General features: G+C 40.0%; 2 protein-coding genes across 4 annotated transcripts; both read right to left on the bottom strand.

Moving 5' to 3' along the window:
• Positions 1 to 691: 691 nt before the first annotated feature.
• Positions 692 to 1798, bottom strand: LOC149289229 (diphthamide biosynthesis protein 3-like). Of its 3 annotated transcripts, none has more exons than XM_089490960.1 (3): positions 1673 to 1798; positions 1461 to 1535; positions 692 to 760 (listed from the first exon to the last, which is right to left on the bottom strand). In XM_089490960.1, the coding sequence occupies exons 1-3, from the start codon at positions 1796 to 1798 to the stop codon at positions 692 to 694; spliced, it is 270 nt and encodes an 89-aa protein (XP_089347086.1). The 3 variants fall into 3 exon arrangements, with proteins under 3 accessions (XP_089347086.1, XP_089347087.1, XP_089347088.1); XM_089490961.1 differs by having other exon boundaries at positions 1691 to 1798; XM_089490962.1 differs by lacking the exon at positions 1461 to 1535 and having other exon boundaries at positions 1691 to 1798.
• Positions 1799 to 7802: 6004 nt separating this feature from the next.
• On the bottom strand, positions 7803 to 23349 carry LOC149289228 (septin-10-like). The gene is made up of 9 exons (XM_089490808.1): positions 23290 to 23349; positions 21718 to 21835; positions 21204 to 21399; positions 20752 to 20938; positions 20225 to 20386; positions 19701 to 19797; positions 16327 to 16495; positions 8462 to 8594; positions 7803 to 7991 (listed from the first exon to the last, which is right to left on the bottom strand). The coding sequence occupies exons 1-9, from the start codon at positions 23335 to 23337 to the stop codon at positions 7803 to 7805; spliced, it is 1299 nt and encodes a 432-aa protein (XP_089346934.1). The 5' UTR covers positions 23338 to 23349.
• Between the last annotated feature and the right edge of the window lie 4583 nt (positions 23350 to 27932).

Here is a 27932-nt window from a genome sequence, read left to right as displayed (position 1 = left end):
GCATCCACTGAACTCCAACTCTCATCAACCTATTTATTTGCCAAAAGCTGGCTGAGACTCACTGGCATTGCACAGGCTAATTGATGGCTAGCCTCAGCTCATACTAAAAGTATATGCCATCCTGTGTACTGAATATAAATCTAAATATTTTTTAATGACCCAAAACTAATTAAAGTCAGCATTTAAATACGTTAAAAGTTGGGTTTGTGTAAACTAAATTTGGCATACTACAAAGCTTAACCTCAAAACCACAAGCATCAGTTTTTTCTATGTTCCTATAAAATTGGCCATTGTCGCCAAACCTACAGGAGATCCCTTACAGAGGCTGTAAATATGCTAGTGCTTGGAATTAATTGAAAACATGCTGGAAGTATATCTGAGAAAAACAACAAAATGTAGAGATTTTCATCCCAAGAAGGATATCCTAAAAAGGATAGTAATCAATCCCATGCTCATCACGATAAATGCTTTGGCATCCTTCACACACACTGCTTGCATGCAATCTGTAGGATTGTAATTTCTGCGTCATCCTAAACATGTTTTCACCAGTCTTTGAGAGGCAAGAGGAAGGTTTTGATCCAGTTGGTATTTCCAGATAGCACAATGAATCGCTGGAAATAACCGCAGTCAGTATCCAAATGGAAAGTCTTGCTCAGTGCCTTTGCGGGTAAGCATTATAAGTAAAAGATACTCAGCACTTTAGCAGCTCGGCTTTGTTGGTCACTGGCTCAGGAACCACTTCCCCCTGCATAAACTCATCCTGCAAAGAACAAAACAAAATATAATGGTGTTTCAAACAAATAACTATGGGGGATATTTAAACAAAAACAACAAAATGCACAATCCAGCTTTATTAATGTCTTTGTCTATCATGTTGAATACCATAACATTTGTTTTCTTTGAGCATTACATACAGTGCTGTATACAGTCATGTAGTTTAGCATTCCCTGCACCACCATGAAAACTCCAGATGAGGTGTAGTTTCTGTGGTTCTATGGACATGGCGCTAGATCACCGGGTGGCTGGAGTGGTGTTTAGGCGGATCCACGCCACACCCATTTCCCCTCCCAATACAAAACAAGGACATGAAGTCTGGTACTAGCCCCACCCACATGTGTCAGCTCCACCCACAACAAGCCACTCCCCAAAGGCTGTGTAGCTGGGGCCTGGGATTTCCCAGGTATGTCTATGGCATGAGCCATATTGGTCAATAGTAACCACAATGCAGTATGATAAGGAATCAGTGTGTCTAGCAGAATGGGCTCAGATAACAGACAAATATGGAGCTGTTAATAATAACTCTGTATCCAAAAACACAATGACAACATTATTTACTATATCGATTTTCTTTTTCCATCCAAACTTAATTCATCAGCTGCTGCCATATTTTCCGACCAAAAATGTTTTTAAATTCATCACATTGGCATATACACCACATTTTCTACCGCACCAATTCTCACCTTGTCATAGATAACTCGTACAATCAATGAACAGCTAGGACAAGTGGCAACCTCCTCCCCACTTTCCAGTTCTTCCTGAAATTAAAGAATGCAGTAATCCATTTAGATTGTTAGCACACAGGGTTAATGTACAAAGGGAGCCTCTTAAACCACACAGATGCACCAACCTCCCACCACATGACATTTCACAAACGCGTGTAACCAGTGGCCACGCTAAGCCCTCCCTTTACCTTAGTGATAGCGAATCTATCTCCGCATGGACACGGGTAATAATAGGTCTCCGTGTCCTCGTCGAACTCGAAATCCTCGATCTCTACCTCGTCGTGATAAACGGCCATCCCAGACCTCCCACCGTGAGCCGAACACTATCAACACCGGTACAAGCTTCCGAAAGTCGCGTGTGTTGAATGTGGCAAGTCGCGTTACATGCGTCATCTGCTCCTCCTCAGCAGCAGGCAGCCATCTTTGTTGATGGCAACTGTTTTAGTTGTAAATTAAAAATTTCGATAGAATGTTTGAAAAAAGTCTAAAACTACAATGTATAGACACTTAAAGGTGCTGTTCCATCAGAAATTCAGTTTTTCGTTTCAAGCACAAAAAAACCCATAAAATGAAGTTTTAAATGTTTTTTTTCAGTTACTATGCCACCCACATATCAGTGCCTGCTTTTGTGCCAATCGTGCACATGTAACCATACTTTGTTGCCCCTACTGCTCAAAATGCACTTAACATTAAAGGACCTAGTCTCAACATTATATATGCACCATAATAGAAAGGTAATACACCAATAAGCCATAACATTATGACAACTGACAGGTGAAGTGAATAACACTGATAATTTTGGCACCTGTCAGTGGGTGGGATGTATTAGGCAGCAAGTGAAAAAATTTTTCTCACAAGTTGATGTGTTAGAACCAGGAAAAATTAGCAACTTTGACAAAGGCCAAATTGTGATGGCTAGACGACTGGGTCAGAGCATCTCCAAAACTGCAGCTTGTGGGGTGTTCCCGGGCTACGGTGGTCAGCATCAATCAAAAGTGGTCCAAGGAAGGAAAGCGCTGAAGCGACGACAGGGTCATGGGCAGCCACGGCTCATTGATGCACGTAGGGAGCGAATGCTGGCTTGTGATGATATCTGTAAAAAAGGTGAGAAAAACCAGTATAGGGAATAGGATAGTGAATGGTAGGAATAATCAACCTTAATGACTTTCCTTGTGTATCTGGAACCACAGCTGCAACCCTTAAGCAACACTCTCCAGGTGTTGAAGTAATACAGCAAAAAGTCCACTAGGGGGCGCTCATATGTTCCATTCAATAAAAAATAAAACAGAGAAAAATATATAGTGTAGGAGTAAAACAGTGTGTTATGCCCTGCGTATCGTAGATTTCCCACTCACAGTGTGTTGATGGGGTTCAGTACGTCATAGAGATGGCCTTGGGGTCCATATACAGGAATATATACCGAGGAAACAAACCAGAAAAGAATCCAATAGTGTATTGTGTATATAGCGCTAGGTACGCAACAAGTGGAGATATACTTACACTTAAATAAATTACGGGCATCTTGACACTTATTTAAGTGTAAGTATATCTCCACTTGTTGCGTACCTAGCGCTATATACACAATACACTATTGGATTCTTTTCTGGTTTGTTTCCTCGGTATATATTCCTGTATATGGACCCCAAGGCCATCTCTATGACGTACTGAACCCCATCAACACACTGTGAGTGGGAAATCTACGATACGCAGGGCATAACACACTGTTTTACTCCTACACTATATATTTTTCTCTGTTTTATTTTTTATTGAATGGAACATACGAGCGCCCCCTAGTGGACTTTTTGTTGTGATGATATCGCAAACAAAATTTCAGCAAGTCTTTGCACTGCTGATACCCTTTAAAAACTCCAGGCAAATAAATATAATTCAGTCATTAAAGACCAAAACAACTACATAATCTCTTTGGTGCAGCATAAAAAACAAAGTAGAGAGGACCAGAACAGTTTGTTGCACACAGAGAAAGTAACACGATATATAATAGAAGACAAGAATCAGTCCTTTTAAGCTTTCAACATACACACTAGAGAACTCAAACCATACATCTCCGGTATGCATCATATACTGTGTCTGGCATGAATGTTCTTAGTGGTGCAACACCTCACAATTCAGCAGGTATTAATGTTCTCGAAGTTGTCTCACCCATGTTACCATACATCAAGAAGCATTCAAAACTAATTTGGGATGCTCACCAAGAACGGACAGCCGCTTGTCCTATGGTGCCTCCCTGCTTGGAAGCATCTCTCTTGCTCTCTTGTGCCATTACAATGAAAACATTCCATCAATATATCAGTCTGATCCTGCCCCAGGGGCAGTCCGTAACTGAAATGCGAGGCAAATTTCCCCTGCGCAAGGAAACCAACAACCTCAGACGTACGTTTTGGCCTTCATGCGCCTTATCAGTGGGGTGCAGTTGGTTTCCCTCTAGGCACAAGAGAGCAAGGAGGCCCAAGTCTGGACTCACCTTGATCCCCAAATCCTGATACAAAATAAATGTGAGATGCGAGATGCAAGCAACTTTCACTTTGAGGTGTTGTAGTTGCCTCGGGTATTGTTAATGATTTTATTATTATTTATTTATCGTTCTGTAATACATTTTGATAGAATTATTTATTGAAGTGCCACCTAATGGTTTGCAGGAAGGTTTTTGAAGGACATCATTAGTGCAAGACCTGTTTTTGAACAGACCTCAGGACCTCAATTAAGGTGTGAGCATTTTATTATTATTATTATTTATATAGCGCCAACAATTTACGCAGCGCTTAATACAATACATATATGAAAGGGGTATGACAAGACTAGAATTGACAGTAACAATAACTACAAGATGCATGTTACATGCAGTGGTGGAACTACCGGGGTCGCAGGGGTCGCGACTGCGACCGGGCCCCGGCGGCAGGGGGGCCCAAGCCAAGGGGCCGCCCGAAATCTTTTTTCCTTTTTTTTTTTTTTTAAATAAGGCAGGGGCGTCCAACATGCGGCCCGCAGCCAGGGCAACCGATCTTACACGAGCCGCACCTCAAGCCCTGCTACTTACTTGTGGGAGGGTCTTCTGGACTGCACAGAGGAAGCGGAGTTCAGGTGACATCTTACTTCCTCTGTGCTTTAGCAGAGAAGGCAGAGGGAGGCCGCACCCCCTGCTGAAGTCAGTGAGCGGCATCGAGGAGCTGCAGTGCAGGTAAGGGGGTGGGGAGGGTGTTTGAATGAGTGTGTGTGATTGAGGGAATGAATCTGTGAATGAATGATTATATGAATAAATGAGTGTGTGTGTGTGTGTGTGATAGCATGGATTTGTAAGTGCTGGAACCTAGGCATGATGGGACTGTGATTGCTGTTAGCAATCACACTCCTATCATGCCAAGTCAGCCAGTACATGCTGAAACCTGGCCAGCTGCCCCCCTTGTGTAGTGATGCTGCCAGCAGTATTGGGTCTGCACTTACAGCCACCCTGTACCAGCATGTACTGGCTGACTTGGCATGATAGGAGTGTGATTGCTAACAGCAATCAGTCCCATAATGCCTAGGTTCCAGCATTTACTGGATGGATGTGTAAGTGCTGGAACCTAGGCATGATGGGACTGTGATTGCTGTTAGCAATCACACTCCTATCATGCCAAGTCAGCCAGTACATGCTGAAACCTAGCTAGCTGCCCCCCTTGTGTAGTGATGCTGCCAGCAGTATGGGGTCTGCACATCACTTACAGCCACCCTGTACCAGCATGTACTGGCTGACTTGGCATGATAGGAGTGTGATTGCTAACAGCAATCACAGAGAGCACAGTCCCATCATGCCTAGGTACCAGCATTTACTGGTTGCCTGGGTATGATAGGACTGTGATTGCTGTTAGCAATCACACTCCTATCATGCCAAGTCATATTGCTAATTTTGTCCAATTGTGTGTTACCTACTTTTATTAAACATGTGAGTTTTTATTATTATTTTTAAAGGTGGGGGTCATTTTCGGTTTTGGCTAAGTGAACCCTGAATGTTTTGGTCCAGAATTTTCATTTTAGTTCATCCCTAGAATAAATCTAGGGAATCCTGAATTTGTAGTCGCAAAACTTTCAAGGCCCAGAAATCAGTGAGAGGAAGAGTAAAGGTTTTGTGTCATTTTACTTTATTTTAATCTGCATATTTTATTAAAGGCCATATTTTTTGTCACAGTGAAAAATGAGTGTGGCCCGCGCACGTATACAATTCTGATTAAGTGGCCCACTGCAGAAAAAACTTGGACACCCCTGGATTATGCCCTTTGTACATGCGCCCCTTTTTCTTTGATTTTTTTACAGATATGATTCAATATGTAAATTGAATTTGTTGAATTTGTTGAAAAAAAATTGTTGGGTAAAAATCATGTTTTTTTGGGGGGGGTGAGGGGGTGGGTGGGGGGGCCCTTAACAGATTCTCGCACCCGGGCCCTGAGGTGTCTAGTTACGCCCCTGGTTACATGCTAAACCCTAGATTAATTCCTGACAGTAGAAAGCCTGACACAGGAAGCACACAGAAGGTAAATTCTCTACTAGGTATCATGTAAATACAAAATAATAAAAATAATTTCAGTCAGGAGTAGAATCTGTGGTTTTTCATCCTAGAACGATGTTGATCCAACACACAGGGGTCTGAAAGGTCTTCAGAAGATAATCAGAATGGAAAGGTGCATCTAAGATTGTTTGGGCCCTGGGCAACTGACCCTGATGTCTAATGGTAAAGATGGCCTTTTAACTTTTTTTTAACTGTGTAGTGCAAAACCATAGTCCTGCATTTTTCCTTGGAAAATAAAAAAACACCCTTGCTGGTTCCCTTCCCTTAGGTTACACATTTAGATTTGCAGAGAAATACACAGATAACAGAGACATAAAATATTAGTATTTGTCTTTATTTACCCTAAAAAAATGGCATATGTTTAAAATACCTTTTCATTTGAACAGTTACTTTTATCCAGTAAGTACAATTTTTATAGACATGGTTATTGGTAAAAATACACATATAAAATTATGTTGATATACCTGCAGATAAAACAGCGCTATCTTGCAGATATTAAACATTGGGGGGGGGACAGACATTTTAGAAAAGTCATGTATTAACACCAAACCTGGGAGGGCAAAATGTCACTTAAAAATACAACAAGTAACGTCAGCTTAAAAACAATCACGTCAAAGACAACAGAGTTTATAATCCAGATATTCTAAAAGCCATCCCATTGTCAATTTATTAGAAAATTAAAAAAAAAGTTTTCACGGCAGTAAGTTTGTGTGCGCTCCAGTTCATCACAATAAAGGTAGATAAGGAGTAACCCATTAAGGGTATTCTAGTAGTTCCCCTATCAGTAATGTCAGAGTTAACACGTTAAATCTAAAGAATTCTCTTATGTTTTAGAAGGATAGGTTACCCCCTAAAGCCTGTAAACTCCATTGTAACCTTGGTTCAAATATGTTCAGAATTCGTTGGCAGCCCTGGTTGAAGTCCTGCGGTAGGATGCAGTAGTGAGCATCTCTCTTTGGCTCCATGCAGTTGAGAAAGAACAGGGGATGATGTCTTAGTAACAGGAAGGTCTGACAGCAGTAACAAATATACTTAAGGTAAAGATCCATACCCAAAGTATTACGTGATGGCAGTTTTCCACCTCTACTCTCCTCTTCAGTGATTGTGGGCTTGTGAAACATGTTTTTCTCAAAACACTAAGAAAAAGATCAAAAACAGCGGCACTGTTGTCTTTTTTTTTGTTGTTGTTGTCATGCTGTCTTCTCAGTTACATGAATCTGTTAATGAAAAACACAACTCAATAGATTAGATGTTTCATTATCAATTTTTAGTTTATTCAGAAATATATAAACTTGTAAAAAAAAAGAATGTAAAAACACACAAAATGGTACATTTCTATACATCCCATGAGCAGCAAGGCAAAAGGTTCGGAAACTCACACAGTGTGAGTATTACTGGAACATTTAATCTGCACTCATTGTGTGGTATGATAAAAGTGTCCTACGATGGGGGGTTAGTAATATCTATTTGGTAGTAGGGTCTATGTACTTGGGCAAATAATTCACCATGCTCTTCAATGAAACCTGGCTGCCAAGTGGCAGTATTCAGTCAATCAGAAAGCACAATCCCCACTACTTTTTTTAAAGCTTAAAGAATCATAAAAATAAGGTCTACTCAATAATCATTAAACATTTATTTGTATACAAGTTTACTTCTAGTGTGCAATTGACATCATTTAATTTAAACTCTTCTAAAAAATGTTTGCGACTCAGATAAGTTGGCTTTTACCAGCACGGTACCTACGTCTTTCGGTCCTTTTTCAAACTTGTGTTAGATACGTTTCCAAAAGCCTGTGACTGAAGAAGATCAGCGGCCGCTTTCCTCTTACTGAATGTGTTAATTTCCTCTTGCAGGTCTTTCCTCTTCTCATCCAGTTTTGCTCGCTCTTCATGGTGAAGCTTTTTCAGTTGCTCAAATCTATTTTGAAGCTAAAACAAATGTGCTTTTCAGAACAATTTTAAGCTTGTGCTGTTCAACTTTTGAAATGTTATGGCTCAGAATGATAATGGTCGAGAGACTTTAAATATATTGTTAAGCCAATACAACCTATAGGTTTTACAAGTAGGTTGGGGACCATCAAAAGTTGCGAGTTGGATGATAATGGATGCAATGTGAGTGTTAAGATACAGTTCTCCCTACTACTTGCTGTGTATTGGGATCTCCTGCTGCTCTGGTTACCCCTATAAACAGGGATGCACTACATACCACAGATCAGTGATGAGCATTTGATAAATATTGGGTATATCACATCACCATGTGGCTTTAGAGTGTCATCAAGGATGGGTCGTATCCATTAAATATCTCCACCACAGTTAATGGTGATTTGGTGAGTCCAAAGTGTTCTGGAACTGTGAATGAATACAGTTTTGGGTAGGATACAGTATACACAGAAAGGTACCTCTCGTTCAGCTTCTTTGAGCACAGTTTCTTTCTCTCTCACTCGCTGGACAAAGGTCTGCCTCATTTCCTCCTCTTTTCTTTGCAGTTCTTCAAAGAACTCATGTCTCTTGGCTTCATAGGTCTCCTGCAGACTGATGAAAAGCCATTTATCACAGGGGATTGGATTGCACACAGGAAATAATTCGTAACAATCAGATTGTTACGAACAAGTTTACCAATTACCAGTGTTTAAAGTTCCAAAGGATGAACAAACGTGTAGTGGGTAAATATCTTCAGTATAGCCTTGGCTAAGTGGATCACCATAATGTGTTTTGTCCTTTTATGCCAAGATAATACATACTACATATGAAAATTAGGGCACATCCGTTGTTGTCGGGGCTTTGTTTTTTAAATTAAAAAAACAGCAGATGGCAGTAGATACACACGACCACTACAGAAGCAGAACAGCACAGCTGCAGATGATGGTACGTCTACCCTATAGGAATCGAATAGTCCCTAGGGGGCTATGGAATATAGCAGACTCACAGTGCTCTTCCACAGTAGAGCTATTAACCCAGAGGCAACAAACACTGTGATATATAGCTACATAAATATTCATGAATTACACACCGGCCTGGATGACATAATCTTTGCTCATACAGTACATGTTACATACTAGCTCATCCAAAGAAGTTGCGAAGCCACGGTGAAGGCTCACATCAATATTTGGCTGCCATGGAGACAAATGAGTGATGTGACGCACTTAATATAGTCATTGTCACCTACACTTATCTGTGTGTCAACCAGTTCTCAACCTCAACACAGGATGATTATGGTGAAATTATATTGAAAGGGGAAATGTCACATCTCACTCCATAGCTGGAATCATTTATTAAAGGGGCAGTGTACTGTCCCCTACAACCCACCAATGAATAACGCATGCTAAAATACTTTAATATAGTGGAAATGTGTGGCAAAGGACAACATAATCACAAAACGTTAGAAAGGGACAATCCAGACTTGATATGCACTCTAATGCATAATGCATTTCATAGCTTAGTGCCCCCTTTGAAACAATTTTTTTGCACGGAGGGAATCAGAATCCCCACCCCCTGATCCATGCTTGCAGGCGATGCATTTGGCCAAACACATCTCCTGTTTTCCAAAGATTCCCTATACTAACATCCAGCCAGCTCCCTCTGGAGCTCCTTGTGCACATGAAGGTGCTCCATTGATTTAAATAGGAGTGCTTTCCTGCCAGTGATTGACTGCTTCAAACAAGCAAAACTGCCACAAAAATCAGACAATGGAGGGGGTATGCTGCAGCTTCTACTAGAGGCGAGCACTTTTGTTTTCTTTCAGCAAACTAAACCATACTTACAATACACACTGTTTGTTGGTGAGGCTGCATGGCGGGCTGGACTCTCCCTTTATATTCCCTTCTCCTCTGTCCCAATAAACTACTACCAAAGAGGGATAAGCAACTTGTCAAAAGTGGCATAAAGAAACAAGAAATCAGGTTACCATACTATACGGAAACTCATAACCTGATGAAAGGGAAACAGCTAATTTATTGCCAAAACAATGCTTACTATGGCACATGTTTTGCACATACAATATATAAGCACGAACATCAGCTCAAACACTGAGTAAACAACACAGTTACAACCCTCTGAGATAGGGGCTAATGTTTGTTCAATCGCTAATTCATAGGCTGCTCAGTGTGACGGACACAGAGCAGCTGTGAAAGAGACTTCGGCTTCTTGTGCTGGTAAAAAGCCACAATCTTTTCACAGCACTGCTTCCCAATTAAAATAAAACAATACTAACAACCGCTTTCTGTTGCACTGAACAGCATGAAATTAACAAGCACGGGCTTAAATGTGTCTCGCAAACTCACGGCATGGAGTGTAATACGCAGTATAATATGGTCCCTCAAACCACAAAAAAAGCCCACTTGGCAAACCCCCTCCATGACTAACGTGTCTTCCATTACCGGACTGTTAAGATTGAACCACAAATTCTTTCAAAACCACGTGATTCGCACTAGGGGCACACCCCAGCTTCTTCCTTTCCCTTCCTCCGAATTCTTCTTTTCCCTGTTTTATTTCCTATCATCGAGCATTCCCCTCTGTCTCTTTGCCTCCCTCTCCTACCCCTTAAACGTTTCTTCCTTCCTCACCTCCTCAGCCTTACTGATACATAAACTAAAATTGTTTTAAAAAAGCAAACGGCACAATATTTTGAAAAGTATTTTTTTTTTAGCTGATACTAGTAATAAAACATGGTGGGACTTCCTCTTTTAATCAGAACACCTTGTTAGTGTGTCATGGAAGAAGCATAAAGTACATCATTGAAAAGACAACTTTCTGATTGCTTTCCTGCTGCTTTCCCAAGTAATAAAACCCTCTAAATTATTAGTCCCATAGTATGCTTTTTCCCTTCATTTACTCTTAACGTCCATCTCTATCTGTGCCTCTTTAGCTTTGTACCCGCATCATTACCTGCTTCGTCCTACATATGATAACTGGACCGGAAAGTGTCACAAGCGTACTTTGGAACTTTCTAACTGAACTGCCCTTAAGTAGTAACTCATGCAGATTCTATGCAGTGACTCTTCAAATGTGTTACCAGAATAGCTTCGAGGCCGTTGTGGATACCCTGACTTGTCATTATTTAAATTTACACTTAATTGAGTCACCTGCATTCAAGCAGGGATATCAACCATAACATACAGTAAACAAAAGCACCAGCTGGGAGACTTTTATGAGATCACAGCAGTGTAGAATAGGAAGTTCCAGACTGTATGACCCTGACAATCTGCCTCTTCACACTCAGAACCCCTGAGACTGGGGCAAAATCCCTGAGACTCGGGGCAAACTCTGAGAGTTCCCAGGTATGGTCACAAGGTAAAGCAACATCACTCTCCTCAAGCGATAGTCACTGTATGTAGACTAGAAGCCTTGTTTAAAAAGCTGATTTTGTACGAATGGACTATATGGTAAACTGAGGCCCTGGTGCTCCACTGGCTGTATGACGTTGGTACTGGGTATGTTACAAAGAAATGGAAAAAGATAGGAAGTCATTGCAAAGTCAGACATCACAAAACAATAAACAATTTCCCTCCTAGAAATTCCCAGCCTCTGCAGGAAAAAATGGCAGGGAAAGTTGTGTTACTGAAGGGTGCCTCCACCACAGGCTTCTTCCTGGCAAGGGAATGCTGTGTGAAAAAAACCCTCGATATTTGGCAGCAGAGTTACATCAGACCAAAGAATAATAAACAGGATGTATGTCTCAGAGAATTAGATTTCATTGCGATTTGTAATAAATAGCTTGGGAAGACTGCTTTGAAAATTACCCCATATCTAAATTGCATCCTGCAATGAATGGGTTAATTAATGCTTATAATATGAGGTGTGATTTCTATAGGACTATTTTATAAAACAAGGCTCACAGAAATATATACCTCCAAACCAGAGCGTGAGTAAAGGGTAATAGTGTACAATTTAATTGTTTTCCTTTTTTCTACAGTAAAATACTGTACCCCAATACTTGCTTTAACCATCTCCTTAGGAAATTCGAAGCTGGACACACAGGAAGAGATAAATCCACAATGATTGACAGCACAAAAAGTTAGGAGCCAGATGTAAAAGATTTAGAAGCTATGGCTGTGTGAGTTCTTTTAGCTGAATTACCTACAGGCTGTGCTATTTGTTTTAAAAGGGACTGTTCTAGCCTGTAGCTGAAGGCTACAAAGCTAGCATGTCAATAGTCCTCATGTTATTTCAACTTCTCCCTTCCACTCCTACAAAGGCTGTCTGAACCCACTTATAACAATCAGCAACTTAACAATAGGGAAGTGATAACTTAATGGGGAGGAATAATGACACAGATCATTATCATACCTGGGAACTCCAGCTTTGACCCGGAGATTGCCGGGAGAAGCATCGCTTCTCCGGTTCAAGACCCGAATCCTCCGGGTCACAGTGTCTTGACACACCCCGTTCCCCGCCCATTTTCCCTTTAAATGAGGGTGACATGAGCAGGACCGCCCACCGACACCAGCAGGACCACCCACCGAATCAGCGGGACCACCCACCGACATCAGCAAGGGAAGGCTACGGGTAGCCGGAGCCCAGAAGTTCCCAGGTATGATCATGATACCTGATGTCATATGTTAAGATGACTGTTGACAAGTTATGCACACAAGTTATGGTTCAACCTAATTGAGCATCCTTTTCCTGTCTAAATGTCTTATTTCTCTTTTATACATTTTGCCAACATTACCTAAATAATCTGCCAACAATATTGGTTATTTTTAAGAACAATCACCATTTGGTTTTGTTTTTAACTTTTTTTTGTGCTCTCTTGAAAAATACTACTCCATTAACAAGAAGACATATTTGGGGGTCACAGGGCTGAACTATCATAAATCTTCATTGGCAGGGGCTAATAACCTTTGCTCAATTGGGTCATCCATCCTGTAGTGGCATGTGCTTTTGGGAGGGGGGGGTATGTGAAACAGAACTTGGGCTCAAAGTCAAACTTTCTTCTGCTGTTATTTACTGCTGTTTAGTATACCGTATTTGCTCGAGTATAAGACGACCCCCCAAAATCTGAATATTAATTTATGAAAAAAAAAGAAAAAGCCTGAATATAAGACGACCCTATAGGAAAAAAGTTTTACCAGTAAATGTTAGTTCATGTAAACTATGTGAACAATTGTTTGTTAATAAAAGCTACGAAATGCCTTATACCCCATATATGCCACTGTGCCCCATGATATGCCTTTTAACCCTCTAAATGCCACTGTGCCCCATGATATGCCTTTTAACCCTCTATATGCCACTGTGCCCCATGATATGCCTTTTGACCCCCTATGTGCCACTCTGCCTCCAGAACTGCCTTATACCCCTATATGCCACTCTGGCATTTAGGGGGTTAATAGGCATATTATGGGGGAGAGTGGCATTAAGGGGGTTAAAAGGTATTACACAGAGCACTCTGCCTCTACGCGATTCGTGTAGACAACTGAGCGAAAGTTGTCTACGCGAATCGCGTAGAGCTCTACACGCTGCCCGGACTACGCACTGGGGACTCGGAAGCACCGGTAAGTCGGGGGGGGGGGGGCATAACACAGGAGGATCCAGGTCCCCTGCATCGCTGCGGGGGATCTGGATCTTAGTCTCATAGTCAGAACTATTTGAGGTCTGATTATAAGATGACCCTGATTATAGGACAAGGGGTATTTTCCAGAGAATTTGCTCTGGAAAAAACCTCGTCTTATAATTGAGCAAATACGGTAATTAACAAAAAATAGGTAGTGGTGTCTAAAGATGTGTATGGAAAAGGAATCATCCTATTCTATAAGTCACATGACAAACAAATGACGGGGGTTAATAATATAATGAAAGTAATTTTTTAAGCAGTGGGGTAAGCTCAGTAATACCTCTCACATTGTGGGTGGCTGGCACAGGACATTCAGCATTGCTGTCTCCAGAGTGGGCATGTCAGGAAGCCCCCACTATAGAAGAATGCATATTAAAGTACTCCGTAAAGTATAATTGTGACCTTCCAGTCCACATTCTGACATTTTTTGCTAATGATTAGCTGCTTGTAGTAGGAAATAAATTGGAAGCAGCCGCTTTAGCTGGGAATCAACTATGTGGCCATACAATTAAAAAGGTACAAATTGATGAAAATCCAAGCTGCTTCCAAGGCAAATATCCCAGCCAATCAAAGCTCACAATTATCCTATATAAACTGCACAACCATTTGCCTGGGATTAGACTTTTAGTCACAAACAAAACAGGGCTCAAAAGTCAGGGATAGTGATAGTGAGAAAAACAGGTGATAGGAGAAGAGATCAGGGTTCTAGCAATTTCTGTAGGTTGAGTGATTGATATTACAGAGGGTGTGCGTGGTTGTCTTGGGCTGTGAGAGGGTGGAACGGGTATGGTGTAGCAGATGGAAGGGAGGCCAATGAGGAGAAGGATTGTAGGTGGCAGGGGCAGAGGAACAGGTTGTAAGGCAGCAGTTGTAAGGAAGCAGAAGGAGGAACCTGGGTTAGACCCACGAGGTTGAGATCCAGATGATGTGCCAGGTATGGTACATGTGAAGGAGAAAGTGGAATGAGAGGAAGGGGCACACAGCCAGAAGAGTGTGGGCACCAGGTTGATGTGATTCAACACTTGTCACCTCCTCATGTTATGGAATGCTTCCATTTTTGTACAAGAACACGTGTCTCAGCATATATATTGCGCGGTACATCCAATAAATACCTTCTGGCAAATGTTTGCCCCTAAGGCTTTTCCAATACAGTCCAAAAATAACCAAATGACAAATCACATCACGCAAAAAAAAAAAGACAATATTTAGTTATTTACAACAATTGTTCTTTAGGGTAGGGGAGGTGCCAAATAGCAAACATGAATGCAGTGAAGTCGCCTATGATCTGAGTCAGCAGTGTATTATGTTCCGCTAGGTCCTGATGACTCAGATCATATGTGAATTTCAAATATTTCCTGTCTATGTAACTGACCAAGACAGACTATTCCACATATGCTCAGACATTAATGTTGTAAAAACTGGCCTATTGGTTCCATTGGAAGACAGACTTTAAAAACCAGAAGCATATCACATGTGGCCTCCTTCTGCTGGCCCAGGGGACAGTATTATAAACACCAGGCTGCCCTGCACAGTAAAACAATATATTAATCACACGCTTGCTCAGCCAGATGATAAATTAGAACATTTTTCTGGCCTTTCTCACATTAGCGCAGCTCTTCATGCATTGTATATAACGTGCAGTCCTGGCGAAAGATGATTGATTTCCTCCTGAACATTCCAGCACCATGTCTAGGGGCAGCTGCATTGTGCATGCGAGCAACAGGTGTTGGGGTTAGCCAGGTCAGCACTCATTATGGTTTATAGGGTCAACGCTGCCGACAGGCATTTTAATGCTTTGATGATTTCTACGGTTCTTTAAATGTTCAATTACATCGAGCATTGCTGTGCTGTTCGCAGGTCTGTAGCTTTGTTATACATCATATATCATTTATTGTCGGATACATTCAAATTGCAACAATTAAAGAGATACAAATGTTTTCTCTTTAATTCAGAACATGTTTAAAACAGAGCCAGACATGCATGGCTGTAATTTAAAATGAGCAAATTAATTAAATGGGGCTTTCTATGGCTAACTCGGTTTTAGCAACACACAGACAGACTGCGGAGTTTATTCACTAAAGCGGGCGTTGTACTTTCAAGTCTCAATTCATGATGCATTATAAATGACCATGCATGGTTAATTTCTCTGCTGGCCCTGTACAATGCATAGTTCACAGCTTTAAATATACATCACACTTGGACATCCAAGCTATTCTTGAAGCTGAAGCTCACTGGCGCTCACCCTTTGCAATGTAAAGTGAAATCAGTGGTGAAACTGCAGCTTTCTGCAATGCTACTGCCAATTCCCACATTCATGTATAGCACTATCTCCCTCTATACTTTATGTCTAAAGTATAATATGTCTTTGTTTTTTTGTCCAGTTTTTGAGGACTCAACAAGATGTAAGAACCCAAAATTAAGATTGCTTTTCCCAAACTAGTAAATCCAGCAAACTAGGCTGAAATAGATAGGTAGCAGCAACTCAAACTCCTGCCTCCAACCACGGCAAACGTCATTGATAGGACCTCTTCCTCAAGTTTAAACCCTGCTAAACAAGTATGAATTCCGCACTTGCTTATCTTTAGATGTATTATGCAGCAGCCAATAAAACTTGATTTTATATATTTATTTGTGGCAAACTACACCAGCCAAAATAGACATTATTGGTTGCAATTACAGCTACAAATGCAGGGTAAAAGGCGGTCACAAGCTTACCTTACTGGTTTATCACCAGGCCCGATATCTTGAAAGCCCATTTCTTCCAGCTTGCAGCGGCGATAGAGTTCATAATGGCGTGAGTGGGTTTGCTCTCTCAGGTCCTCCATGTTAGTACAAATAAGCATCTCGCGCAGCTTCACAAAGTCACAGTGGTTCTCATTCTCCACTAGGAGAAAACAGAAAGTCTTTATGCAATCCAACATCCCTGCAGATTTTAATAGCTCATTAACAATGTAACGATGGGGCAAGTGTTTGTCATCTTTACAGAAAGTCAGAGGGTGTCACTCATAAGAGTTGTAGTTCTACAAGGGCCTGAAGAAGGTATGTTTCCCAGAACTAGACTATGTTCAGAGGCTCAGCGCACATTCCAGGCTAGGGTCAGATTGTCCAAAAGCCAAGTCATAAAGCTGTCTAGGGTGCCGACCGGCTGGAGGAATCATTTTGAGCCAGAACGTGTCAAATACAAAGTATATGAATTAATATGAAGGAGGTGCCAAAAACAAAATAACTATAGAAACCAAGAGCCCTTGGCAAAGCCATACTCTAGGCTGGTGAACATGATAGCAACCTGAAGCACATCTAAAAAAATTATATTAAACATTTTGATTACAAGGTATGCTTGTTTTTTGCTAGGTCATGCAAATATTTCTTAGTGTTCCATGAACTATTGGCAGTCCAAGTGGAAATTATAATTGGCTTCACCACGGACATAACAGGGGTTCCCCTGTGCTAATAAGGATCCCTGCGGCCATAAAAGACCCCAAGTGCATGCTATCTTTTTCTCTGATAGAGAGCAGTGGGAAACATAAATAAAAAAAGTTTAAAAAATGTAGAAATATATATATATATCTAAAGTAACAAAAATGTATCTATGCCTATGATACATTTTAAACACCCTTTCCCACTCCCCCTACAACGCTCCCCAGTTCCCTTAAAAAAATGAAAACGATATATAAAAAATATACAGTTGACTACTTTTTAATAAAAAAGAGATTGATGTTAATATTGCCTGCTAAAAAATGGCCCCAGTAAAATACCCCAGGGTGTCTCCTTTAACATATGGTTTTTTGTCTGTAACCAGTATTGAAGTTAGAGTGCTAACATGCCGAGTTTGGAAAAAAACTGTAGTTTGAAAAAAGTAATGAGCACCTTCTAATATTTTCCCTATAACAGCCAAAGGTTTCCAGATCACGTCAATGAATATATTTTGGGTATTTCCCATTAAATCTGTGTGTAATTTATGTGTGTGTGTGTAAGACTGTAAAAATGTTTTTATGTAATGTCTTAGATTTATGAATATGATTTTATAATAAAGTTTTACTTGTACTGAAAAAAAAAACATGTATCATTTTGAGTTCTCTAATTCAGAAAGAGGGACTTTACGGTTAAACAGTGACATTATAAAAACACAAAAATATGCTGCAGTCCTGTAGTGTAAAAACGCCTTGACCCTTAAGGGGTTAAAGTACTCACAATGTAGTTTAATATGCATTTTTCTATTGTGGGGGTGTCAGGGACATTAAACTGTCCATTTAAATATGTATGATGCAGGAGTAAGGCAGCTGGTGTCATCTACAGCATTACAGAAATTATATGAGGCAATGTTAAGTGAACAGTTCAAAAACATGATTTTTTTATATATATATATAGAATTGGGACTGTCCATAATCCTATTTAAAGTGTTACAGACTGTTTAGCTGAATGTACAGCTGGTAATGATGCCCCCTTCATGACATCTTTATAATCCTGGTTCAAGAGAACTGCTTTAAGACTAAGGATTTGTTACTCATGAAATAGCCATGATTAGAGAATGCAGAGGAAATAAATGACAATTATTTAACTATGATACAGATGGCAATAGACAGTAAATGTGAAAATGCAATGTTTGTGGTGCTTAAATTAATTCCGTCTAATAGCATTTACAGTTAGGAGTATTTTGTACAGATATAATTTACATTATTTTAAAAACACAGATCCTGTAGCAACGTGTTTATCGCTTTTAATCCCTTGCTTAGGACTCGTCGTGTTTTTGTTGGCTTTCTGGATCTGAGCTGCCCTGCCAATTAGTTTAGAATACAAGCCACTGACAGGTGTGTTGGGAGAGAAGAAAAGATTCAGACATTAATCACTCACGTCCAGGCCCAGACTGGGACAAAAAATATGCCCGGGCATTTAAACCCGAGCAGCCCATATTTATTTATTTATTTATTTATTGTTAAAGCCCACCCTTCATGTACCATCTTTGCATTTACTCATTCACACAAATCATTAACACATTCATTAATGCAGTCTCACAAATCATTCAAGCAATTCATCCACACATGAATTCATTAATTGTCATACGCATTCACACAATTCATCCACACATTTATTCATTCATTCTCATACGCATTCACACTACCCCCTCTCATCATCTTATCTGCCCCTTCTCACTATGTTCCCCCTTTTCACTATGTACCCCCTCTCACTATCTATCCACTCTCCCCATTTCTCATTATCTAACCCCCCCTCTGCCCCTTCTCACTGCACCCCCCTCCCTCACCCTACTTACCTTGTTGTCGGAGCAAGCAGCAACTGCGGCCGGGCCCGCAGCAGGACCGGACTGACTGGGCCTATGTGGCCTCTACGGCCGCATTAACGCAGGGCATAAGGGGCACCTGCCCCTTAAGCCCGCCGCAACTGCGACTGCGTCCGCCACTCTAAGGGGCCGGGAAGCCCCCACCAGGGCCGGCCTTAGGGGTCTGCGGCCGCACAGGGCTTACATTAAAACATCGGGGTTTTTTTTTTAACTTTATTTAACATCCTCCATGTTAAATAAAGTTAACAAAAACTTTATTTAACATGGAGGATGTTAAATAAAGTAAAAAAAACCAAAACCCCGATGTTTTAATTTAAACCCTGTGCGGCCGCACACCCGTAAGGCCGGCCCTGGTGGGGGCTTCCCGGCCCCTTAGAGTGGCGGACCCGGTCGCAGTTGCGGCGGGCTTAAGGGGCAGGTGCCCCTTATGCCCTGCGTTAATGCGGCCGTAGAGGCCGCATAGGCCCAGTCAGTTCGGTCCTGACTGGGCCTATTTTAAGGTAGGGGCCTGGAGCTGCAGCTCCATGAGCCCCTAAGTCAATCCGGCCTGGCCCACCGGGCAAACGCCCGGTTTGCCCGATGGCCAGTCCGGGCCTGATCACGTCACAATTTAAATAGGAAGCTGTGTATTCCATTTGTTTCCTACTTTAATATTTCATGGCATAATAAAAGAAAAAGAATATCGGCGGCTGACCTCACATTCTTTTAAAACCTCCCTCACCCAAGCACAGTGTTCTTTAAATATAACACAATGTACCTTGAATTTAATTCAAGGTACAACTCATTCTTTTACCTTGTACAATACCCCAAGGGTACTGTCGAGCTTTCACCATCTTGTTTCCAATCTTGACTTCTTCCATGCTCCCGACCACAGCAAACGGAAGCTGTCCCTTTAAGGAAAATGCATCAAATAACTTTCAACACTATAATGTTACAAAACTTGCAAAACAATAAAAAAGTAATAAAACTAAAATAAATACACTTTTACAGGTGACCCAAGAAGAAGCATAAATAGCAGCAACAGAGATGTGGGATTGGTTTGGTTTATGGACTATTTTTAAAGGTTAATAACTTTATTTAAGTGTTTATTTTCATAACAAATCAATGTTAACATGCTAATACCTAGTTTAGTTGATGCAAATGTAAAACTGTTATTAGTACCGATTCTTGCAAATAAAAGGAAACAATTATTTAATTAAAGGTGAAAGTTATGTTTATACCTACTAACAAGCTTCCTTGCCAAGTCATAGTATTACATATTCTTACAAACCAGCTCTGCTTCCTGATCTGAAAAGCAGGCAACATAATCAGACTTACATTCATAGAAGAATTGAGATTGCTAATTGTCTCATCATCAGTTGGGAACTGGTAGATCTGCACGCCATTGCTGACCAATTCACTCGTTAGCTTCGTTTTAAACTTGTGCAGTTCGGACTTGGCAATGACATCGGCCTTGGCAATGACAGGAATGATGTTCACCTGCAGAGGAAGCATATGTCCCAATATAAGGAAACAGCTTACTCAAAGTAAAGGCTACAAATAATGTCATAACCTTGGGAAAGAAAACACACAAAAAATGAACAGTGCTAGACAGTATGAAATTTATGTAAATTTTTATTCAGTTACAGGTCTGCATAATGTGCGTTATTGGAGTCCCCATGACATTTTTAATGTTTTATTCTTCCGAAATCAAACAACTGGGCATAATAGCTGTACATGTTACAGCCTCACTTGGCTTACAAATACGATGCATGCTACCTTTCTGAATTTCTTTAATCAAAGAGATTACAAACCAACTTGACTCAAAATAATGTCTTACAACATTAAGGACTGTGGAGTGTTACCTTGCTGTCAAGTTTCTTCATCGTTATCAAATCAAGAGACTTTAGAGAATGACCAGTGGGTGCTATAAAGTAAAGGCAGGCATGGATGCGGGTATCATGGTATCTGTATAACAAACGCCTAATCTTCAGCTCTTCCTGTAAGTAGGCTTCAAACTGCGCATCAATGTAGTCCACAACGGGCTTGTAGCTGAAAGATAATTGTATCTAATTTACTATAGTACAACCCCTATTGTAGATCATACGTCTTCCTGGCATTCTAGCAATTGAAAACAATTTCCCTGATAAAAAAAGATAATTAAGCATTATGTATAGCCTTACTGAATAAATATAGAAATTACAACCACGACCAATAAAAGACAAACAACTATGAAAGAACATTTCAGGCTTCTGACTGTACTAAAATAAACAGAGCTAGATAAAATAGGAAGATATGTAACAAGCACAACACCAACCTGTCTTCTTTGTTTATTTGGTCTCCAAATCCTACTGTATTTACAATTGTCAATTTCAAGGACACGTTACTTTCTTGGAGATCATAGGTCTGTGCTCTGAGCTTCACCGAGGGCTCAAAATGAGAGGATTCCAATTCTTCAAAGTTAGTGTTAAATAGGGTATTAATCAATGTTGTCTTTCCAATGCCAGTTTCACCTGCATAATGAGAAACGACGGGCATCATGAGAAGATATACATCTAAGTTAACTTATTAAAAATAAAGATGGAAGGAACCACTGCATTTCTGTTTATAATGGAAATTGTTAGCCTTGTCTGAAATATAAACTAAACAGAGCTGTATTAGTCCTTCATATATTTTAAATTAGAGAATGTATGTTGCAGGTGCTTCTATCAGGAGTAGAATAGCTGTAAGAAGGAACCACTGCCTTGATGTATACTATTGAAACTGTTAGCGCTGTCTTATGTATAAAGTAGACAGTGCTTTATTTTTGCGTAGGCTTCAGAAATACTTACCAATGCAAAGGATGTTGAAACAAAATCCTTGATTGACAGATTTGTTGACTAGCTGGTCAGGTAAACTGTCAAAGCCAACGTGACCAAAAAGTGGCAATTGACGGCCATTTTCACCATTCTGCATAGAAATGATCAATCATGAACGAATATTTTAATTCAAATTACATTTGCATTTACATACAGGCATTATGTAGCTTTTTTTAGCACAAACACTTACAAGTACTAATGTTAGATGAAAATTGGTGATTACAAGATGTGGTTTTATTATGCTCGATGCTCTGAAAGATAGAGGGGCATATAGGGGGTTAAAAGGAATATCAGGGAGGCAGTGGCCTATAGGGGGTTAAAAGGAAAATCAGGGAGGCAGAGTGGCATATAGGGGTGTATAAGGCATATCTGGGGGCAGAGTGGCATATAGTGAGTTAAAAGGCATATCTGGGAGGCAGAGTGGCATTTAGGGGGTTAAAAGGAATATCAGGGAGGCAGAGTGGCATATATAGGGTCAAGAGGCATATCTGGGCGGCAGAGCGGCATATAGGGGGTATAAGGCATATCTGGCGACAGAGTGGCACATCAGGGAGGTAGAGTGGCATATAGGGGGTATAAGGCATTTCTGGGGGCAGAGTGGCACATAAGAGGGTATAAGGCATATGTGGGGGCAGATGTGCAAATAAAAGGAAATAAAAACAAAAAATGCATTTTTCTCAATAATTTTTTTAAATATGAAAAAAATTGTTTACATGTGATTTAATATTTACTAGTAAAACTTTTTTCTGATAGGGTCGTCTTATATTCAGGCTTTTTTTCCTGAATTAATATTCAAATTTTGGGGGGTCGTGCTTCAACAGAAATGAAAATTGTATGATCATTTTAATATGGCAGATAGGGTGTTGAGGGAAGAGATTTGTATGTCATTTGGTTATTATTGATGTAAACTGCAAGGCAGAGGAAATCAGGAATAGCACTTTTGCTTTGCACAACATATCCAATTCAAGGGTTTGCTTTTACTTTCTTGCATCATGTTTTAAAGGCAAAGTAATAATAATAAAAATCAATTTAGTCTGAAGAAAAAGACATAAGGTGTGCACCGCGTCTTCCATGCAGCATTTAACATATAGCAGAAGACACGTTTTTATATATTCCCTTCAAATTAGCTGTCTGTTCTACTGACTGGAGAGCTTCCTGGAGCCCACGCAGTAAGCACTTGAGAAATAAAGTAAAACAAGTATGTGTTTAGCTGCATGTTCATCTAAATACCTGACATCAACATCAACATCTGAAAGAAGGCTTTTCCTTTCCACGTAGCTACTTACAGGGCACAGATGCGCAGTGCAATATATTGAAAGCCACCAATCAGTCATCCAGAGAGGGTAGTTTGGTGTCTAACCTCAGGAAGATTATTTAAGTTGAACTTTGTACATTATCTTAAATGTGAATATATTTTTATTTGAAACTTTTTATTTATTTTTCAACCAATACTGGAAGCAATTTATTTTCTTTATTCAGGGATATTACACTTTAGTAAAATGTCTAGGATGTAAGAACAATTAAGTAGTGGGATAACAAACTTACTTTATGGCCATCTCGGGAATCACAGTTTGAGCTCTCTGGTGATCTCATTCCAAGGTTTGATTGGTAAGCCTACATGGCAAAAAGCATCATGTTAAAATAAATAGCACAACTTTTGGGGAGGCAGCTTTCTGTGTTGCTTTTGTTTTAAATATCTAGTGAACCCCTGATTTGATCAAAGTTCTATTAGCTGTGGACACGGTTGTAGTAACCAAGGAACAGAGAGGACCACTACAACTAAGTAGCATTATGAACAAGTTAACTCCAAAGCAAAAGACGAGATTTGTGTTTAACAAAATGATGCTGCTATACATGTATTTTTAAATACTCCAAAATAACATGTTTTGTCTGCGAGAAAGGACAAGCTGGCCTAAATAGTGTCATCTGTCCTTAGGAAGGAAAAAAAACAAACAATCATGAAAACTTCTGCAAAGATTTAAATTTGTGGGGGAAATTGGTATTGTTCACCGCAAAAAGTTTCAAATAACTAAGTCATTTACAAACACCATTGTGTGTATGACTACAGAGTTAATTCCGTAATCTTACTGAATTTAACAGCAAAAAGGTAGAAAGTAAATAACAGCGAACAACCATCATTGTGTCTATGGTTGCACAATGAAGTCTCTTTGAATTTTGATTAACATGTACCCTGTTGACCTACATTCCAGCTGTAACCGAATACAGTATTCTCTCTGAAAGGTCTGACTTGCAGCACATCTTTCAATCTGTGTGTGCAGCTGACCTTTTCAAATGTCCCCAGTGATGGCATTCCGCAAGATGAACACAATACGCTATTCCACTAATGTCACTCATAACTATATATTCATGATAGAAACTTCCGCTAGTACTCATTTGCACTATAATCAAAAAGTGTTGGTTTTTTTTGAATCCTTTTTTTTCTTAAAATGAAATTAGTGCAATATACACCTGTAAAGGTGATGCAGGTATTTGTGTTTTACAGATGCTTCTACATTTGTGCACTCAAAATGTTATAATTATAGGGCAGAATATAGCGAATATCACCCTTTTGCTCTTGCCTCCTTACTGGGCATGTTTTCAATTCTCCTTTTCCCTACGTATTAAAGAGACACTTAAGCTATCATATGTAATTTAATCCACATGATAGCCAAGTGGTACCAAGTTTTTGTTTTCCCCTTACAAATTTATGAACTGAATTCCCACATTTGTGTTTGCCTCTTTCTCAGAACCCCAGCTATTCGGCTTGCAGGTGATGTGTTCAGCTTCCCCTGTATGGTAAACCTAGCACCAGTCAGCTCTGACATCCTGGGTTCGGGGGCCTCCAAGCTCCATTGACTTCAATAGGAAGGCACTTTCCTGCCACTGATTGGCTGAAAACAGGACGGCCAATGGGGGGCAGTGTGATGCAGCGCCTCCTAAAGGCTAGCCTCTTTTTACACAGGTTAAAAATACCGTATTTGCTCGATTATAAGACGACCCTGATTATAAGACGACCCCCCAAATCTGAATATTAATTTAGGAAAAAAAAGAAAAAGCCTGAATATAAGATGACCCTATAGGAAAAAAGTTTTACCAGTAAATGTTAATTCATGTAAACTATTTTTTTTAATAAAAGCTATGATTGAGAAAAATATTTTGGTTTTATTTCCTTCTATTTTCCAACCTGCCCCCCCAGTTATGCACATCTGCCCCAGAAATGCCTTATACCCCCTATATGCCACTGTGCCCCATGATATGCCTTTTAACCCTCTAAATGCCACTGTTCCCCATGATATGCCTTTTAACCCTATATGCCACTGTGCCCCATGATATGCCTTTTGACCCCCTATGTGCCACTCTGCATCCAGAAATGCCTTATACCCCTATATGCCATTCTGGCATTAAGGGGGTTAAAAGGCATATTATGGGGCAGAGTGGCATATAGGGAGGTTTAAGACATTTCAAGAGGCAGAGTGGCGTATAGAGAGTTAAAAAGGCATTTCTGGAGGCAGAGTGGCATTAAGGGGGTTAAAAGGCATTTCATAGAACACTCTGCCTCCAGAAATGCCTTATGCCCCCATTTAACACTCCCTCCCTCCAAACTTACCGGAGCTTCTAACTCCCCTGTCATGTAGCCGGGGCAGTGTGTAGATGTCTACGCGATTCGCGTAAACAACTTACGCTGCAGCCGGAAGGAGGTGTGGCTAGCAGCGGGGGGTTGTCTGCGTCCATCGCGCAGACCTTCCCCGACTGTCAGAGAGAATTCCCTGCACCGGTATATTCAGGTATATTCATATGCAACCTTTGTTGGTGATGCTGACAGGGACCCTAGAGTAAACTATTTATGTAGTTTAAATGTGTCTGAAACGCAAACCGTTTTAGGTAGCTCCGTTTATTACTACTATACAGCAGAGCAATATTAAGGAAAATGGAGAGCAATAGGAAAAGTGTTGAATATATATTAAAAATACAACACAGATCATATAGAGCCTGAGGACCGTGGTAATACCAAAATTAACACGCAGATCCTTGTTCTCCAAAGCCACAATAACACTCAAAGAGTTGCTCCTGATCTATTAAAGTCTTCAATTGTTGCACAAAATGCAACTGTAAACACACAGGATACATCCTTGTTCATATATATGTATTGGGTGTGTTATAATGTTCTCGTAAGAGATATTATCAACCAAAGTATTCTGAAATTCATAACCGATCCTAAATGATCTGAAAGAAATGCGCAAGAATGAATGCGATCCATGATTTGCTGATGTCTCTATAAATGTTTTGAGTACTTTTTGACTTTTCTGTAACAGTTGAAATATGCGGTGTAATGTGCCAATAAGTTTTCCTTGGGGATAGGTCACATTTCCATTTATTGTAAAGGCTACCTGTGAAGACATGCATGGGGATCGTAAGCCTGTTGACACATCTTTACAGTGTTTAATTGCTGCTGAGCATACCTTTGTGGTCTTGTCTCTGTAAAGGAAGCAGAGCAGCAGCGCTCAGCACAGAGAAGGAAGATGATGCCTGTAACAGCCCACATTCTTATGTCACTAAGTCCTTGACAGCAGTACTGGGAATAGTACAGATGGAAAGCATTATCGAGGAAAGGAATTCCACATATAAGGAGTGGCTTTGGATTGAACAATCCTTCTAGCCTATACTTCCTGAATGTCAAGTTACAGGCACTGTAAATGTTCCACCTCTGATATACTGTAAGCTTTGTTTAAATACCCCACTTGCAGAGGAAGACGGGAGGGGGTGCAGACACACATCTCATTCTCCTCCTCCTCCTCTGCTCTGTCTCACATATAATGTCCAAAGATTTATGGATTGTAAGCTCCTTTGAGCAGACCCCTCCATACCTCTAGTTTCTCTAAGTCAAATTGCAATATCAATTGCAGTCTCTAGTGGGCTAAGCAAACAAACCTTAGCAGAAGTACAAATTGATTAATCCCCCTGAAGGTTTGATCACATAACAACATAGAAACTTTCATTTCCTATGGCAACAACTTATCAGTACCTGGCTTTGTGTCACATGCCAATTAAGTATTCCCAGCAAAAACAAACAAAAACATTTTGAATTAATGTATTTCTGGGAAGAGTTTGAGCAATTCACTATACTTGGAATGATATTTCTATTCCTGCGTGTAGTTACCAATCAACACTAGCTTTAAAAAACATTTATAAAAACTAACCAGCCAATCAGAATCAGTTCATGATAAAGATAAGTGTCTTAAACCATAAACCCCTTTTTGTTGGTTTAAATCTGTGCTTTTGTAGAGACAAAGATGGGCTGGGTTCCCACGGATGGTGACAAACTAGATTTTAAGATTATTCATTTGATTACAACATAATCCTGCTTACTGATTGAAATCAGCACTATATGAGGTATATTATCTGTGATCCCTTTGTCTGGGTGGAATGTTATCTTTAACAATTGGTTGATATAACACAATATTTAGAATAATTGCCTGAACTACATTTGGGATGAATATAGCGTACGTCAAACATTACAATATTCAGCAAACGCAAAAGGGCTGCAAATGTGTTATTCAGAAAAGAAACTTTGAAATTATAGGTTAGTTTTGTTAACTTACATAATTTACTAAGCTCAAAACCAATATATTAAACAATTTAGCCACTTAGTAATACAATAAAAAATAACAATTTAAAAGCATAACACAAAATAAAAAAAATATTACTATTTCCATAGTGTTGCCAAAATCACAATAATTATGTAACTAGTATAATTGAGAATTTGTGCTGTTAAATGAGTTATGAAAAATTAGAGGGTATGTGTATATGAGGGTATATGTATATGAGGGTATATGTATATACATATATGTATAGTTTACTGCTCAGTCGAACCTCCCTTTTCTTTACGATGTCAAATTTGTTTTCTTATTTCTTACTCACAACAATATTTTTCAATGATTTCCCAGTTTGTGGATCATTCACAGTTGATAGGGGAGGTACTGTGCCATCTATAAAGCTGCATTATACATTACCATTCAAAAGTTTGGGGTCAGTTACCTGTGCAAAAGGGTTTTCTAACGATCAATTAGCCTTTTAAACTGAAACCTGGATTAGCCAACACAATGTGCCACTTGAATACAGGAGTGATGGGAGTGATAAGGGGCCTCTGTACGACTATTAAGGTTCCATTAAAAATCAATAGCCATTTA

The sequence above is a fragment of the Sceloporus occidentalis genome, unplaced genomic scaffold (assembly GCF_023333645.1).
Source record: "Sceloporus occidentalis isolate IW3139 unplaced genomic scaffold, rSceOcc1.0.p SCAF_47, whole genome shotgun sequence".
Taxonomy (NCBI): Eukaryota; Metazoa; Chordata; class Lepidosauria; order Squamata; family Phrynosomatidae; genus Sceloporus; species Sceloporus occidentalis.
The sequence above is the reverse complement of the archived record's forward strand: the minus strand, read 5'-3'. Positions and strand labels throughout refer to the sequence as shown.

Coding starts and splice junctions, on each gene's coding strand:
- LOC149289229 (XM_089490960.1), bottom strand. CDS start 1,798: ATGGCCGTTTATCACGACGAGGTAGAGATCGAGGATTTCGAGTTCGAC. Junction 1,536..1,672: donor AGGTAAAGGGAGGGCTTAGC/GTGGCCACTGGT, acceptor CTTTAATTTCAG/GAAGAACTGGAAAGTGGGGA. Junction 761..1,460: donor TACGAGTTATCTATGACAAG/GTGAGAATTGGT, acceptor TGTTCTTTGCAG/GATGAGTTTATGCAGGGGGA.
- LOC149289228 (XM_089490808.1), bottom strand. CDS start 23,337: ATGAGATCACCAGAGAGCTCAAACTGTGATTCCCGAGATGGCCATAAA. Junction 8,595..16,326: donor CCTGGTGATAAACCAGTAAG/GTAAGCTTGTGA, acceptor GCTTTTCATCAG/TCTGCAGGAGACCTATGAAG. Junction 7,992..8,461: donor TCAAAGAAGCTGAACGAGAG/GTACCTTTCTGT, acceptor CATTTGTTTTAG/CTTCAAAATAGATTTGAGCA.